The sequence below is a fragment of the Schistocerca nitens genome, chromosome 1 (genome assembly GCF_023898315.1).
Source record: "Schistocerca nitens isolate TAMUIC-IGC-003100 chromosome 1, iqSchNite1.1, whole genome shotgun sequence".
NCBI classification, from domain to species: domain Eukaryota; kingdom Metazoa; phylum Arthropoda; class Insecta; order Orthoptera; family Acrididae; genus Schistocerca; species Schistocerca nitens.
The window spans coordinates 732,291,957-732,309,455 of NC_064614.1; the positions used below are offsets into that span (position 1 = coordinate 732,291,957).

At 39.0% G+C, this 17,499-nt stretch overlaps 1 protein-coding gene across 2 annotated transcripts in view; it reads left to right on the forward strand.

The window, feature by feature from the left end:
- Window positions 1–17,499, forward strand: part of LOC126259936 (serine/threonine-protein kinase 10) — a 165,093-nt gene that overhangs the window by 99,112 nt on the left and 48,482 nt on the right. For both annotated transcript variants that reach the window (XM_049957044.1, XM_049957035.1), the window contains exons 8-13: window positions 102–186; window positions 517–704; window positions 6,818–7,337; window positions 13,483–13,998; window positions 15,344–15,528; window positions 15,708–15,853. In XM_049957044.1, the coding sequence (XP_049813001.1) occupies window positions 102–186; window positions 517–704; window positions 6,818–7,337; window positions 13,483–13,998; window positions 15,344–15,528; window positions 15,708–15,853 (1,640 nt within the window). The remainder of the gene's footprint in view (window positions 1–101; window positions 187–516; window positions 705–6,817; window positions 7,338–13,482; window positions 13,999–15,343; window positions 15,529–15,707; window positions 15,854–17,499) is intronic.

Consider the following 17,499-nt stretch of genomic DNA (forward strand, 5'->3'; position numbering starts at 1 on the left):
TATGACATTGTTTAAAAATATTGACAGAAATATTACTAGCCATTTACAATTGAAAGTAAGTTCACTTATAGTGCAACTACAAACTTCATTTATTGTTGCAGGAGCGGCCCATCTCCCTGCCGCCAATGGGCCTGGAAACAAACGAAGATGATTCTTCCTCCCACAAGAGTGACACTGATGTAAAAAGTAAGTACTGCATTACACACCCATGAGTTAAGCAAGAAAAGTAGGTAATTTATCAGAATGAAGCAATAGCACAACCCTTTATTGTTAATGATTAATGCTGTGTAATATTGGTGTTACAATGTAAAGACCGATATTCTAATAACTTTTGATGAACTAAACATTCATAATTACTTCCTCTGTTTTTACTTGCTGTTCACACATTTTTGTCTTGAGAATATGCCAGCACTGTTAGAGCCCAGCTGTTATTTGATTGAAACTTAACGTAAGTGTGAAAATGGGATGGTGGTTGTGAGAAATGGAAAAATCTGATGAAGTGTGTTCTTGTTACAGTGCTGCCTGACGTTGTGACTCCTGAGGACAGAGAGACTGTAACAATTCCTGAAGACAAAGACACAGCTGTGATATCTGAGAACAAAGAGACAGAAGGGCCAAAGAGAGAATTTGAGAAGGAAAATGATGAAAATGAACGAAAGAAGTTTAAAAAGGAAGAGGAAAGAGACATCCCTGATAAAAAGCCTGTAAGCATCACATGATATACAAGATATATTCAAATTGGTTTGTGGAAGATATTGAAACAGGTCAGATTGTTACCTAGTTGTCAAAAACACGCACATTTGTCATCCTACAGGCACTCACACTGAAAACCTTTCCACGATGATTGCTCATTGATGAACAGTGTATCAGGAAACATGTATGTTGCATTCATGCTCTTGCACTCACTGTAATGCTACTTTGCAGCAGTCTATTGAATATTATGATTTGAACTAGTAGCAGTGACCTAAGATATTCTACTATTTTCTAATTCCGTGTAATGAGCTGTGTGGGCACCATCTTGTTTGTGCTTTTTTTGTGTTGGAGGGGGTTTATGAAGAACATGTTACCACACCCAAAGATATCAAAAGTGGAGCTCATCCCCCATACTGGTGGTTATCAACTTAACATCAAGAAAATGGCAGCAGTTGGTCCAGTCACTGGGGAGTAGGGAGCCACTTTGATATTTCATGGCCATGTTTGATTTTGGAGTGCTGCAATAGACTCTGACCCCATTTCTATTTGACTACAGTGTCCTTCAAGCAGAATCAAGTGTTTGTTTTCCCATGAGAATAATCTCTCTCCAAAGACAGTTTAAAATTGAAAGACGATAGCTTTGTCAGTAAAACGTAGTGAAAGTCTATGCCACCTTCCTGTTTCATACAAACACAGGAAAGCTCTAACCTATAGTTACTCTTAACACACACAAATTCAGTATGAGGTGAGATGCTCTTTATTATTGGCTACTCATTGACAACATCAAATGACTGCAGGACCATAATCGACATTAAGGTTAAAATATGAATATTGTTCTAGTCCTGGAATTGATGCATCCTATCCCATTAGAGGCCATTCAGTTAGCGGCAGCAGCCCTGTCACAACAAAAGTATTGCAGTCTTACTTTTTAGGTTGAATCTGAACACCACCAACAAAATTTCAAAGGTTGTTCAAGGGGAATACATTGATATACGAGGTCCTTGCCATGGTCGCTGGTGGCCTATTATAGAGTAATTGCATTTCCTTTGATTTGTCACACCCATTTATCTTTGTATCTGTATTGCACCAAAAATATTGCACAACAGTGCAAATGTTGACAGTGCACATTTTGTGTCTTGTTTGGAAACAAACTTGTTCCATTCATTCATGGTGCTTGATATAGGGAACAATAATGCCTACTTTCCTCCCCACCCTCAAACTTGGCAAACTTGGTACTTCTTTGTTCTGTCTCAAGGTTAGTACAGTATCATGGATTGGTTTACTGATCAATAGTTATTTGATACACACATCTTGTATGGGTTTACTGAATACAATAGCAGAGAGTTTATTTTCCTTCTTGCGCCTATAGCACAGATTTTAGGCTTATTTCACGCGCGCGTATCGTAAGTAAACCGTGAATTATATGTAATCACCAGTTTTTTTATTCAGTACTCTTTCAATTTATTTATATCTGCCTGAATAGTTTCTAGGGTCCTTTGTTTACATTTTAGTCACTACTTAAATCAGCTTATACGATTTCTGTTTTTACCATGAGTGAGAAGTGTGTGACATGCCGTAGGATCGTTAGTTCCGGGGTATGGTGTGATGGGTGCTGTAGTTTCTTTCATTGGGGCGAATGTAGTGGCGTGGGAAATGGGGACCTAAATGAGGTTCACCAGTGGTATTGTAGGATCTGTAGTAGAGATAGGAAAATACTGGAACAGGAAGGGAAAATTGCAGCTCTTAAAGCTGACCTAGACAAGGCAAGGGAGAATCTGGACAGGTTAAAGAGGGAGAAGGGTGAACAGAGGTGGGAAGTGGCAACAGGTAATAGGGGGAACAGGCAAAGGAGAGCATCAGACAGCTTTGTCATAAATCTTGAAAATAGATTTGACCTGCTGCCTCAGTCAGAATCGGATGAGCCTCATGTAGCTGAAGCTGTAGAAAGGGCACAACAAGCTTTCAAGGACTTAAAAAAGTAGGGAAATTTGTAAAGAGAAAGAAAGTTCTGTTGTTAGGTGTTGGCCAACTACTGCAGGAAAATCTAGGTCCAGAGTACCAGGTCACAAACTTTTTCAAGCCTAGTGCAGATCTGGGTCAGGCAACAGAGGATGTAGGTGCTTTATGCAAGGATTTCACAAAGGAGGATGCCGTGGTTATAGTGGGTGGTCCGGGAAATAGCATTGGCAGAGACTCTGAATATTCCATAGAGAGTGACCTGGTGAAGATAGCATCAGCAACGAAGCATACAAGTGTGGAATTTGTGTCTGTGTTGATACGCCATAATCGGCTTCATTTGAACTCTTCCGTCGGGAGGGTGAACTTGGAGTTGGAGTGGCTGCTTAGGACGGATATAGGGTCCCATATTGGTTTGATTCCTGTGGATGCTATCGATAGGTGGGACTACACTAGGCATGGCCTTCGCCTCAATAGGAAAGGGAAGGGAAAACTGTATGGGTTGATTGCAGAAAACTTAAGGGGGGGCACTGGCACAAGTGGTAAAATACCAGTGGTCACAGGTGTCAGAGGGATGCCTTTTTTAGGATAGGGAAGGGGGAAAGAAAAAGAGTTTTAAGAGAGGTTGGCAGACACACTCTGTTTGAGAAAACAGATGAACAGGAGTCAGATTTTATCATACAGCCTCCATTTAAACAGTGTTTAACAGAAAGTAATCAGAAACTGCCAGTTCATCTTCGCCAAAGCAGTTACAATCCCATTAGTATGCAGTATCAGTTATCTTTATTACACCAGAACATTCCGGGACTTAGAAATAAAGTTGATGAACTACTCATTTGTATCGATGAAATGAATTCATCTAACCAAATTGACATAATCTGCCTCTCTGAACATCAAGTGACCACTGATATTGATATGTTAGACATTTCAGGATTTAAGCTAGCTTCCTACTTCTGCAGAGTGGATATGGATGGAGGAGGAGTTGCCACATTTATCAAAAACTGCCATAAATTCAAGAACATTGACCTCAATAAGTTCTGTTTAGAGCAGCATCTAGAAGCATGTGCAACAGAAGTAGAGTTCCATAACAGATCCTATATAATAATAACCATTTACCGAGCACCTGCAGGAAATTATAATCTATTCTTAGATCATCTAGAAGCTCTTTTGGGTTATTTAACAGGAAGAAACAAATAAATTTTGATTGCTGGTGACTTTAATACAGATTTTCTAATGCAATCTTCCAGTAAACATTCACTGCAGTTAGTAATGTTGTCTTTCAATCTAACTCACACTGTAAACTTTCCAACTAGGATCACTAAATCCTCAAGTACAGCCATTGATAACATTTTTATAGACAAATCAAAGGAACAAAATCATATCATAAAACCTGTTATAAATGGACTATCAGATCATGACATGCAGCTCCTTGTTTTAGATGTAAATTCTAAGCAGATTATCAAGACTGCTAAATCTGAGTACAGGAGAGTAGTCAATCAACCAAAAATTGCGTGTTTTAGAAAACTGCTCAAAGATATGAACTGGAAAGATGTTTATAGTGCTCATGACATCAATGAAAAATATAACACATTCATGAACAATGTCAGTACCATGTTTGAAAACTGTTTTCCTCCAAAAGTTACTCAAATTAAACAGAAGTCTATAATAAAACCATGGATTACACAAGGAATAAAGATTTCTTGTAAGACAAAAAGGAAAATGTATCTGTCGACCAAGAATAGCTCCAATGCTGATGATTTAACTAAATACAAGGAGTACTGTAAAACATTAAAAAAAGTAATTCAGACATGTAAACAAATGCGCTACGAGAAGAAGATAGCAATGTCAGGGAACAAAATAAAAACAATATGGGATATAGTGAAAGAGCAGACTGGTAGAACCAGAAAGGGACAGGAGCAAATAGCACTAATGGTAGACGACACATTAGTAACTGATGGGCATAGTGTGGCAAATCTATTTAACAAGTACTTTATATCCGTTACTGATAGAATGGGACTTTCAGGATCAGTAAATAATGCCCTTGATTATCTGAAACTAGTCTTCACAAATAGCTTCAAGTACATGAATATATCACTCACTTCACCAAAAGAAATAACGTCCATAGTAAAATCTTTAAAAACAAAGCATTCGAGTGGGTATGATGAAATATCAAAAAAGTTAATTACGGCATGTTCTTGTGAGTTTAGTACAATTCTAAGTTACTTGTGTAACCAGTCAATTATAACTGGGACATTTCCTGACTGGCTAAAATATGCAGATGTTAAGCCTCTACTCAAGAAAGGGGATAAAGAGATACCATCAAACTACAGACCGATTTCACTTTTGCCAGCATTCTCAAAAATTTTAGAAAAAGTAATGTACAGGCAGCTGCTCAACCATCTGACCACAAATAACATATTATCAAGAACACAGTTTGGATTTCTGAAGGGTTCTGATATCGAGAAGGCTATTTACTCCTACAGTGAAAATGTACTTAATTCATTAAATAACAAATTACAAGCAGCAGGTATTTTCTGTGATTTGTCAAAGGCATTTGATTGTGTGAACCACAACATCCTTTTAAGTAAATTAGAATTCTATGGTGTCACGGGCAGTGCTGCAAAATGGTTCAAGTCATACGTCACTAACAGGAAACAAAGGGTGTCAGTGCAAGGGACTAGTTAATTAAGTCATCAGTCATCATCAGAATGGGAAGAAATTACATGTGGTGTCCCACAGGGATCCATCTTAGGGCCATTGCTTTTTCTTGTGTACATTAATGATCTCTCATCAGTTACACTGCCAGAAGCAGAGTTCGTTTTGTTTGCAGATGACACAAGTATTGCAATAAATAGTATGTCAAGTGTAGTTCTAGAAAGATCTGCTAATGATATTTTCATGGATATTAATAAATGGTTTAAAGCCAACTCACTGACATTAAACTTCGAAAAGACTCACTATATGCAATTCAGAACCTGTAAGAGGTTTCCACCCAGCATATGCATAAAATACGAAGAAGAGCAGATAGAAGAGGTTGACAGTCTTAAATTCCTGGGATTACAACTTGATAATAAATTCAGTTGGGAAGAGCACACCACAGAACTGCAGAAACGCCTTAACAAATCTGTATTTGCAATTCGAGTGTTAGCAGACATAGGTGACATAAAAATGAAAAAGCTTGCATACTTTGCCTACTTTCATTCCATAATGTCATATGGTATAATATTTTGGGGTAACTCTTCAAGTCAAACAAAAGTTTTCAGAGTCCAAAAGCGGTAATACGTATTATTTGTGGAGTAAATTCACGGACGTCCTGTAGAAACCTCTTAAAAGAACTGGGTATACTAACTACTGCCTCTCAGTATATTTACTCATTAATGAAATTTGTTCTAAATAATATATCTCTTTTTCCAACAAACAGCTCAGTTCATACATACAATACCAGGAACAAAAATGATCTGCACAAGGACTTAAAAGCACTTACTTTAGTTCAAAAAGGGGTCCACTACTCAGGAACACTCATCTTCAATAATTTGCCAGTAAACATAAAAAATTTAGTTACAAATAAAGATCAGTTTAAAAGGAGCTTGAAAGACTTACTAGTGGCCAACTCCTTCTACTCCATTGACGAATTTTTTAATAGAAACAAATGATGTATTGTATATATTCATACTATTAGTATTGTTATTTCAGCTTAAAAAAAAAAAAAATTGACATGTTCCACATCCACGAGGATCTCCTCAGCATGGATCTATGGAACGAAAACTAATCTAATCTAATCTAATCTAATCTAAAGAGGCATGATGGCACTATGCCGAGCTGTTCTCGTAGAGTCAGCAACATCGCATCTGGGGGTTGTTGCACTGCGCTCTCTCTCTCTCTCTCTCTCTCTCTCTCTCTCTTTCTCTCTTTCTCTATGTGTGTGTGTGCTTGTATGCATGAGTGTGTTTTCTATTGTTATGAAGACTTCTTCTAAAAGTTAGCAGTGTTGTCACTTTTGCTTCTATTCCTATCAGTGTGTCAGCTGAATAGTGAGTTGTTGCCTTTACTCCTATCATTTATGTTGCACCAAGGACTTTTCATATCTGTATTTATATCATAAACTTTATTTGTGTTAACCTAGTTTAGCCATATAATCTACCAGTGATGTGTAAATGGTGTGTTTTAGGTGCCCAAGAGACAAAGTAGTGAAGGCAGCGAACGGAGGGCATCGCATGATAAAGGTCCTGCCCCAAGGCCACCTGTTACAACAGCTCAGCAAGCCAAAACAAAAAATGAGCCTCCACCTCCTCCACCAATGCCTCCAATGTCTCTCATCAGTGGTGTGACACAGGATGAATCAGAGGATGCCGACGACGTTCTGCCAGTAACACCTAGTGCTAAAGTTTCTTCTGAAGTTCTCTCCCCATCTGAGCCAGAAGTCCCAGAACAGCTACAGAAGGAGTTACTGCCTCAGTCAGATATTCCAGTGCCAAATGACAAAAGTGATTTGGCCCCAACCCCAGTCCGTCCTACTGTTAACAGGGATTCCACTAGGGAAGAAACTATAGATCATTCTAGTGATGTCAGTGTCAAAGACAAAGTTGAAGAAAACATAGCCCAAGTGAGGGCTGTGCAGGATGACAACTTGGAAAAAGAAAAACGTAGATCCTCACGAAGTTCTTTAGGAGATATTGTTATACTTTCAGGTGAGTCAGAATTTGTAATAATTCAGTCAGCCAGTAAAAGATGCTGGTTTGTTGCAAATTAAAACAGCCATGCCACAGAATGCAAACTCTCACTTTCTTTTCCCATGAGAGCTTTTGATACAAACTACTTACTTACAAGGGTTGTCGATAAAGTAAGGTCTCCAACAAGCTGCCACCGGGACAGAGTGAGTTAGCGTAAATCTGACAATAGCGCCATTTCCCTTGCTTCCCACACCACTATTCTTGCCAGTCCCCATCTCTCTGTGAAGTCATTCTTGGCATTGTAGCCATTAACGATGGAAGGGTCAATCGACACTCTCGCCAAATGTTAATTGCATTTTGTGATTAGATTTCTGTGGGTTAAGGGGTCTGTCCCTATTGAAATCCATCATCGCCAGTTGACCAATGTGTATTAAGAAAAGTCTATGGATATAAAAATGTGCATAAATGGTGTAGGCAGTTCGCAGATAGCCGAACAAATGTGCGACAAGGCCGGTCACAGGCGTCCATCAGTTTCTGACAAGGCAGTGACACAAGTCAAAGTAGTTTTGCTTGCAGATCAGTGTGTGACTGTGCAAGAGATTGCTGAACTGATTGATGACATCTCTGAGACTACTGTGGACAAGATTTTGATGGACTTTTGAAGTATTGCAAGGTGTTCACCAGGCGGGTGCCACAGATGCTCACTGATAAAACACAAAAAGAAGCGCATCAAAAGTGCTTGAAAGTTTCTGTGCCATTATCAGGAAGAGGGTGAGGAATCTCTGGATTCAGTTGTAACCAGGGACACAACTTGGGTCGAATACTTTACACCAGAGACTAAGGAACAATCAAAAAATGACAGCATTCCAGTTCTCGAAATGTCAAGAAGTTCAATCAAATGCCATCAGCGGGGAAGGTGATGGCTTTGGTATTCTGGGATAGGGAAGTACTACAGTCAGTGCAGCAAGGGACAGCAAGACACTAACAAAGCTACATTGGGCTATATAGAACAAAAGGAGGGGTTAGTTGACAAAGGCAATTTGTTTGCACCATGACAATGGCCACCCTCACGTCACCAGCACGACAACAGATCTAATTTCCAAATTCATGTGGGAAATCATTGACAATCCTACGTACAGCCCAGATTGGCTCCCAGTGACTACTGTTTTTTTCCCAACTTGAAACAACACTTTGGGGGAGGGGGGGGGGGATGAAATACTCGACCAACAAAGAGCTGCATGAGTCAGCAGGAGAGTGGCACAACATGGGTGTGAAAAAGCTTACGGAGCATCTCAAAAAATGCATTTATCATGATGGGGAGTATGTTGAAAAATAGCTAAAAGTCCAAGCTTTCTGAATCTGTAATTGGTTTTGCAATAAAATGATGTTTACTATGTGAAAAAGCACTGGAGACCTTAATTTACAGACAGCTTTCGTATATTTCATTTATTTGCTGCCATTCACCTTTAGCCTACCATCTGCTGGATAAGACAAATCATCTTTTCAAAATATTAATTATACATCATGTATGCTTTTGTTAATAGGACAATTTTTGCACAAGTAATATCACTAAAACTAGCCTAGAATGAGATTTGTGGTTACTTGAATATTATTAATTGCTGAAGATTCAGTGTGTCAGCTTGTGAAAGGTTGCATAAATCCTCTTCTCCGTATCCTGTATGTGAACATCCTTAGGTAAGGTACTACTAGAGCTATAGGAGTGGGCAACCTGCTCTATATCTTGAGTTGCACGTGCTCAACACCTTAGCTGCCCGTTTGTATTTGATAGAGCATGATTGATAACTGAAGGATGTAAAGAATCTTTTCATGCTTCCTCATTTGTGTCTTTTCTTGACATTGCAATTTTTGCAAATGGTGGTTCATGAAACAGTTACAAGTAGATATGGAAACAAATCTTTGCACTTTGTACTGTGTAATAGGTTTGTAAGCTGAGCTAAAGTCTGGTGTAGAGTAGTCACATGGTGCTTCAGGATTGAGTATGAGATTTGAAGAGTGCAAAAAAATTCATTAGAGGATTTTTATGTATGTGCTTCACCACAAGAAAGAACTAGCTGTCTTGCCAGTGGTTACAGGCCTGATTTATGTGTTTGAAACTCTCAGGAGTTTGTGGTGGTGTTTTTTTACTGGTAAAAATTTGGAGCATTGCTTAAAGTTGGGTTTGTGATTAACTATGTTTCACAGTGTACAATTTATATTCAGTATGGCCTTCATATTTGTATAGAACATTTAAATATGGAGTATAAAGCAATTTTTCACTTGAGCATTGGACACACATTGTAGCACTTCAGTAATTAGCCCTGTCCAGTATATTTTGGATTGTTTAAATTAATTTCATTGAAGCTTTAACTAGAGATAAGAGAGAGTTATGTGAGTATATTGTAATAGTGTAGAAAATTATGTGAGTATATTGTAATAGTATATTGGAGTTTTATTTGCGTTCTCCTTAATGTAAACTCTGTTTACTCATATTCAAATCATGCATTTGATGAGAGACGTCCTTAAGGACTCAATTAGGAGCCCAAAACAAGTACATGCTCTTTATGGTAAATTCTTTGTTGGCATGGCTTGACTTGAAATGCATATAAGTCATAATTATTTAAGTTTTGTTAGCAGACTGAGTTTTGACAATAACTTAATAGTGTTTAAAAAAATCCTGCACGTACATACAGAAGGGGCCAGAAAAACGTAGGCGCTTGTTGATAGTTAATATCTTTGGAACAAAATGACACATATTGTTGTAATTTTGCGCAGTAGCGTGGTCCATCGCTTTCTCAACAGATCATGGCGCGCATTTTCCAATAGATGACAGTGCAGCAATGAATGAAGTAGGATTGTTGTATGAGCAGCACAAAGCCACATTGAAGTGGTACTAGAAATGCAAAAACATGATGGTGCACAATGGCGTGTCCCTTTCGTCTTTGAAGGTACCATAATGGGCGTATCTTCATATGCCGCAAATATCGATTTTGCTTGCCATCCGAGAAGTGTTTGTAAATGAAAGATTTTACCTACAACAAGATGGTACTCCACCTCTCTTCCACAGAGTTGTTGGAGCCTACTTGGATGTAAATCTACCTGGATGATGAATAGGTCAAAGAGGAGCTGTTGATTACCCACCACAGTCTCCAGGCTTTACACCTCCTGGCTTCTATCTATGGGGGTCCTTGAAAAGTGAAGTTTATCAACCAAAGCTAGCTACCCTGAACAAACTGAAAAACCATTGAGGTGTCCTGTGCGGCTATCCCTCCGGCAACAGTAGCCAGCTATAGGTCGGTCAACAGTTCAACGGCATCGACGTTGTTTGACTTCTAATGAGGGGGGGTCATTTTGAATACGCAAAATAACCTTCCCCCAAGCAAGAATTGTAATGGTATGTCACTTTGTTCTGTTGTTATTGACTATCAAACTATGGATGCCTCTGTTCATTTTCCCTTTGCAATAAATTTACCATTAGCAAATCATAAGCAAAACATATTGAAGTTTCTTCCTATTCTGTTCGTGGATGTGTCAGGTAAGTTGTGAAGTGGATTTTCACAAGATATAAAATATTCTTCAAAAGCGTGCCAGTTGGCATTTTTCAGTCTCCACTGACATTCGTAAGGAAGTAAAGTCCATTTATCACTAAATGTTGATTATATTTCCATACACACTGGGTTATTAAAACATTTATTGTATATAGTTCTCAGGGAAAGTTTTGTAGGACTATAACAAGAAGTTTTGTCTTTCCTGCTATTTATGGAATTGTACACTACTGGCCATTAAAATTCCTACACCAAGGAGAAATGCAGATGATAAACAGATATTCATTGGACAAATATATTATACTAGAACTGACATGTGATTACATTTTCACGCAGTTTGGGTGCATAGATCATGAGAAATAAGTACCCAGAACAACCACCTCTGGCCGTAATAACGGCTTTGATACGCCTGGGCATTGAGTCAAACAGAGCTTGGATGGCGTGTATAGGTACAGCTGCCCATGCAGCTTCAACACACCGCAGTTCATCAAGAGTAGTGACTGGCGTATTGTGACGAGCCAGTTGCTCGGCCACCATTGACCAGATGTTTTCAATTGGCGAGAGGTTTGGAGAATGTACTGGCGAGGGCAGCAGTCGAACATTTTCTGTATCCAGAAAGGCCCGTACAGGACCTGCAACATGCAGTCGTGCATTATCCTGCTGAAATGTAGGGTTTTGCAGGGATCGAATGAAGGGTAGAGCCATGGGTCGTAACACATTTTAAATGTAACGTCCACTGTTCAAAGTGCCGTCAATGTGAACAAGAGGTGACAGAGACGTGTAACCAATGGCACCCCATACCATCACGCCGCGTGATACCCCAGTATGGCGATGATGAATACACGCTTCCAATGTGCGTTCACCGCGATGTTGCCGAACACGGATGCGACCATCATAATGCTGCAAACAGTAACTGGATTCATCCGAAAAAATGACGTTTTGCCATTCGTGCACCCACACCATCGCAGGCGCTCCTGTCTGTGATGCAGCGTCAAGGGTAACCGCAGCCACGGTCTCCGAGCTGATGGTCCATGCTGCTGCAAACGTCGTCGAACTGTTCGTGCAGATCCTTGTTGTCTTGCAAACGTCCCCATCTGTTGACTCAGGGATCGAGACGTGGCTGCACGATCCGTTACAGCCATGCGGATAAGATGCCTGTCATCTCGACTGCGAGTGATACGTGGCAGTTGAGATCCAGCATGGCATTCCATATTATCCTCCTGAACCCACCGATTCCATATTCTGCTAACAGTCATTGGATCTCGGCCAACGCGAGCAGCAATGTCGTGATACGATAAACCGCAATCGCGATAGGCTACAATCCGACCTTTATCAAAGTGGGAAACGTGATGGTACACATTTCTCCTCCTTACACAAGGCATCACATCAACGTTTCTACAGGCAACGCCGGTCAACTGCTGTTTGTGTATGAGAAATTGGTTGGAAACTTTCCTCATGTCAGCACGTTGTAAGTGTCGCCGCCAACCTTGTGTGAATGCTCTGAAAAACTAATCATTTGCACATCACAGCATCTTCTTCTTATCGGTTAAATTTCGCGTCTGTAGCACATCATGTTCTTGATGTAGCAATTGTAATGGCCAGTAGTGTACTTTTTCCATATTACTGCCTCATTTAAAACCACCTCTGGATTGCAGCAGCAACAGATTAAGAGCAGATAGCTACAGGATTAGTTCCATACCAACATATGTGATAACTGATGAGCGTCATTTTCAAGCTGGTGCAAGCATTGTATGTTACAGTGCTGAGCACAGAAAAGTGATGGTCCCCACAATTTGTTGTCAGTTCCAACATTATAATGATTGTCTAACACTTACATATGGTTCTTACTGTAAGGTTAAAAGTAATAGTAAGAAGTAGATCAGTGCACCACAAAATTTTCAGAGTTTTTTATAATGATAGTTTAGGTACTGGGCTTGCCATTGGCAGGTAATTTGTAAGCAGTTAGGTACAAGGATTTTGTGTTGCTAGTAGTATTAACATAATGTAAATGGATAGATAAAAAATCTACTCACCAAGCAGCAGCAGGGGAACACACACACACACACACACACACACACACACACACACACACACACACACAAGGATTTTATGTTTACAAGCTTCCAGAACTAGTGGCTCCTTCGGCAGAAGAGTTGAAGGGGAAGGAAGAGGGGCGAAGGGAAAGGACTGGAGAGGTTTAGGGAAAGGGGTACAGTTAAGAAAATTCACTTTACTCAGACTTGTTCCAAGCTATCAGTAGCCTAGAGGCAGACCACTCTGCCATCATCCTCCTTGCAGAATTTCTCTGAAAATGTGATAAAATAGCAACCTGTCATTTTACATCATTCTGTAATCTCACTACTTAATCTGTTGCTACGAGCTCTCCAGTCCTATTGTGATTGTTAATTACATTAAATGTGACAGTGTTTGGTCATATCCTGACATAAGAACAGTCTGTTGTGAGAAATGAATATACTGTAGTACCATCAGCTGATTTGATAATTTGTAGTCGATAATTTTTGTTTGGATATTTTACTTCGTCTATCTTCTTTTGAATAGCACAACATTATTTTACTAGTTACCTTGTATATTTAGGTACCCTTTTTTTTTTTTTTTTTCAGGGCCCAGCACTGTTGTTGAGCCATCCAGCCAACCAGAAGTTAAGCTAAACAAATCAACAGTGACTATAACAACAGACATGCGTGAAGATATGAGTACAGCCTCAGGAAATGTTACACAAGTCACTGTTGTTACCACCCATCCTCCCGTGTTGTTACCTCCTTTGGAAGGCCCTTACATACCATATGCAGGCAGGACAACAGATGATGGGGAGGTTGTAATAGTGTCTAATGAAACAAACAAGACTCTCATAAATGAATCCTCAACAGATGAAGATCTTTACCATTCGTTAGATTCTTTAGAGACAGGCTCAGAGAATTTGCCCATTAGTATTGTCACAGAGAAACCAGTACGTCTTGATGAAAGTGAAGTGCTAATAGTGAGCCCAACAAGTCATGTCGGTGGTGTAGATGAAGGAGATAATTTAGGTGATACAAGCCATGTTTCAGTAGTAACAGTGGGGGATGATGAACAAGTTCATGATTCTACATTGCAAATGGAGAATAGAAACATTTCAGGTGAGTACAGAAAGGCAGTCATTTCATCATTTACAGTTTTATGTGTAAGAGACAGCATGTTTTTTTAATGATCATTCTGATCTTAGTTTGAACTGTCTGTAACTTTTGAGGTTGTTCTTGTTCATGAAAATCACACCACTTTAAAAAGTTTGTTTCCTCTCAACTTTGATTAATATTGTGACATTAGAATAATTTTTGCATTGACTCTTAATAAAACCTCTGCATTTCTTGTATCTAACTTTTATATATGATTTGTTATTTTGTGTTAATTTACTGTTGGAGTAATGTATTAAAGTCTAGAAGTGCTCAAAAAATCCAGTATACCGTTAATGTTGAAACAAACAACTATATACTAATAAATCTGCCTCCAAACAACAATGACAAGTAAGAATAGTCCCAAATAGTTATACTATATCACCCCTGCAATGGAGAAGAACCATATAAGGTGCTTTAATGGTGCTTATAAGTTCTTCTACTGCTGTCTGATGACAAATGTTAAAATAAGATTGGTCTTCTTCAGGCCACATCGATACTTCAGATAAGGCTGGAATTCTTTGGAAGTTAAGCCCTGAAGGCAAACTCTCAAGACAGTTTAAGAAAATCTTTGCAATATGTTATGAATTTTCCCAATTTCTTTTCATGTGCTGTGGAAGATATTAACAATGGCTTTTGACCGTGGGACTGAGTAGGATATCTCATATCAGCCAATGAATTAATAGTCTTGTTCTGTACATCATATGTTTACATATCTGATCAAATGTCAGGGTGATGCTCAGAACAGTAGGCAGCAAATTTCTGTTTTCCATCCTTCTTTTAAAATAGGAAACACTGCGGCAATAAATATATGAACTGTGGACTGGCTTTGTTATAAGTGGTACTGACAGTGTGGTGATACTTCTGATAGCGAGTGTAGTGGGAATGGTGGTAGTTACGAGAGGCAAAACAGTTTTTAGTCATGCTTATTGGATAGTGTTGTAATTAACATATGAACAAATGCTTAAACATTGATATGATGTAAGACATTATTATATTAAAAAACAAGGAAAAATTAAGTAAATTACACAGTGCAATACACGATGCTACATCTCAGTTGTACGGTGAGCTACTTGACTTGAGCATTTTTCATACTGTAATCTTTTAGATAGAGGTGCTGTTTTTTTTTTTTTTGTCAGGTGTTGTATAGAATTTTGTAAAGGGCTGATGAATAATCTATACCATTTATGAAGCTGAATTATGGATATGGCCTGAATTGAGACACTTCATGATACTAGCATTGAACAGAATATACTTTGAAAGCGTACCTCAAATTTCACAAGCTATGTTGATGGCTTTGCAATTCTCACAGGTCAAGATAAAGATATAGGCCACACATCAATTCTAGTCAAAGGTACTACTGTAGAGTCAACAGATGTTGACAAAATTGGAGACAGTGCCTCAAGGAGTGCAAAAGTTAATGGAGAAGTTCTGAAAGAAAGAAGCACCAGTGAAGAAGTCCTCATTGTTGTTAATAATTCAACCAACATACAAAAGGTATAATTTTCTTTCTTGTTTTCTAACTGAACTGTATTGTGAAATTAGGAATATTAAGAATATGGTTTAAGTTGCCTACTTTGTTACTCGCTGGCACATTATTGTCTTTTCACTATTTTTGTAGAGTGTTTGTCCTTAGGTTTGCAGTTAAAACTGTAACGAAATGTTCTTTTCCTTAGGTAATAAAGGAAAAGAAAGTCCCTGCTTCACTTAATGATGTTGACGACAGCTTTCATTCAGTTTCTAGATCACATTCTGATACTAGCTCAACCCAAAGCAGTGAGCCAGTAACGCCACTTTCCAGCACAGGAAAGCTTATTGACAGGTAAGTTTACACAACAATGAATTTGTCAATAAATTTGAAAATGTGAGGTTTATAACAATTGCCTGCATTGTATAGTAAGTGGCATTATTACTCTGTTATAACAGATAATTTATCTCACAATGATTTAATAAACACAGATCTTCAGAATAGGAGTTCCTACAGCAAAGTGATGAATGAGCATCCGAGCTACACAAATGTGGGATTCAAAAGAGCACTGTACTACAGGAATTGTAATGCTTCTGCATCCAGCAATGAGCAATCATAGAAAAATGTCCTTCATTCTTTTTAAATCATATGACAGACTGTATGAGGATCACCCTCAAAAATTATGTTGCAAAGTCAATAGTAAAAGATAAATGAAGAGAGAGTGTGAATGTTAAAGACTGCCAAGGAAGCACGTGACACATTACCAACTCCTAAAATGTAAAGAGCTGCTTTTAGTAGTACAGCGCATATAACAATAATAATAAAAGGTGTGTGAACAAGCTGCAAAAATCACCCAAAGACTTTCATTTATGAACAGTTAACTCTTGGGGAACACCGTTTCAAACATGGTAAAGATAGTATATGTTCTGGAGACAACACATTTAACTGGAAGGGAAACTGTAGCGATGGAAAAATATCACATATTGTCGTACAAATGGTGTGAAACATGAACACCACTACTAAGAAACAATGCAAGAAACAGATCTTCAGTGACAGAGAGCTAGTGGATAGCAGAAATAAAGAGTCACCAAATATGACAATTTGCAAAATGAATTTTTAACTCTGCAGTGGATTGTGCATTGTGTTTAAACTTCCTGAAGAACTGAAATATCTGCTGTACCAGGACTCAACCACAGAACACTGCCTTTCATGGGCAGTGTTATTAGTGAATGAGCTGAACTAGCATGAACCACAACCTCCCCTCACAACTTCACTTTTGCTGGAGTCTCTCTTCTACTTCCAAAACTTCACAGATGTCTTGCCTAAATTTTTGGGCTCCTCAAAGCACAGGCACTGTTTCTGGAATTAATCTTTCACTCTGCAGGAGAACGTGAAGTGGAAACAGTCCCTTTGACTAGGGCTAAGCGATTTCTCCACAGAATGCTTTCTTCCATAGTGTGTTAGTCATGTGGCAAGGGTTTGGGAGTAGGATAGCAAATGAATGTGGAAGGTGAAATGCAAGATTGTCCTGTGCACACATCCAGCACATCATACCCCAGTCCCATCACAAGCATATTCTTTGCTATCCAAGGCAGGACCACCTGTGAAACCAGCCATATCATAAACCAAACTCTGCTGTAACTTTGGCTCAGCCTTCTGTGTGGGTACAACCACCAACAATTTGTCCACCTTTATGAATGACTACTGCGACTGTGGTGGCTAAGAGCAGTGTTGAGCACAAACTGGCAGAACATGCACTGAACACAACAAGTTCGACGTTAATGCCTGCATCGCAGCCTGACTCACCTAGATCCCCCCACCAATACTATCTTCTCTGAACTTTGGATATGGGGATTGTCCCTACAACTCAGCCTTCAAACTCACAGTCGTCCTAGCTTCAATCTCCACTGTCTCCTGTCCCACACCCAACTCCTGTATCCATTCTCTCCAAATTACTTTGGGCTGCTCTCATGCCCTCCTATTTACAGTATCCCTTGTCT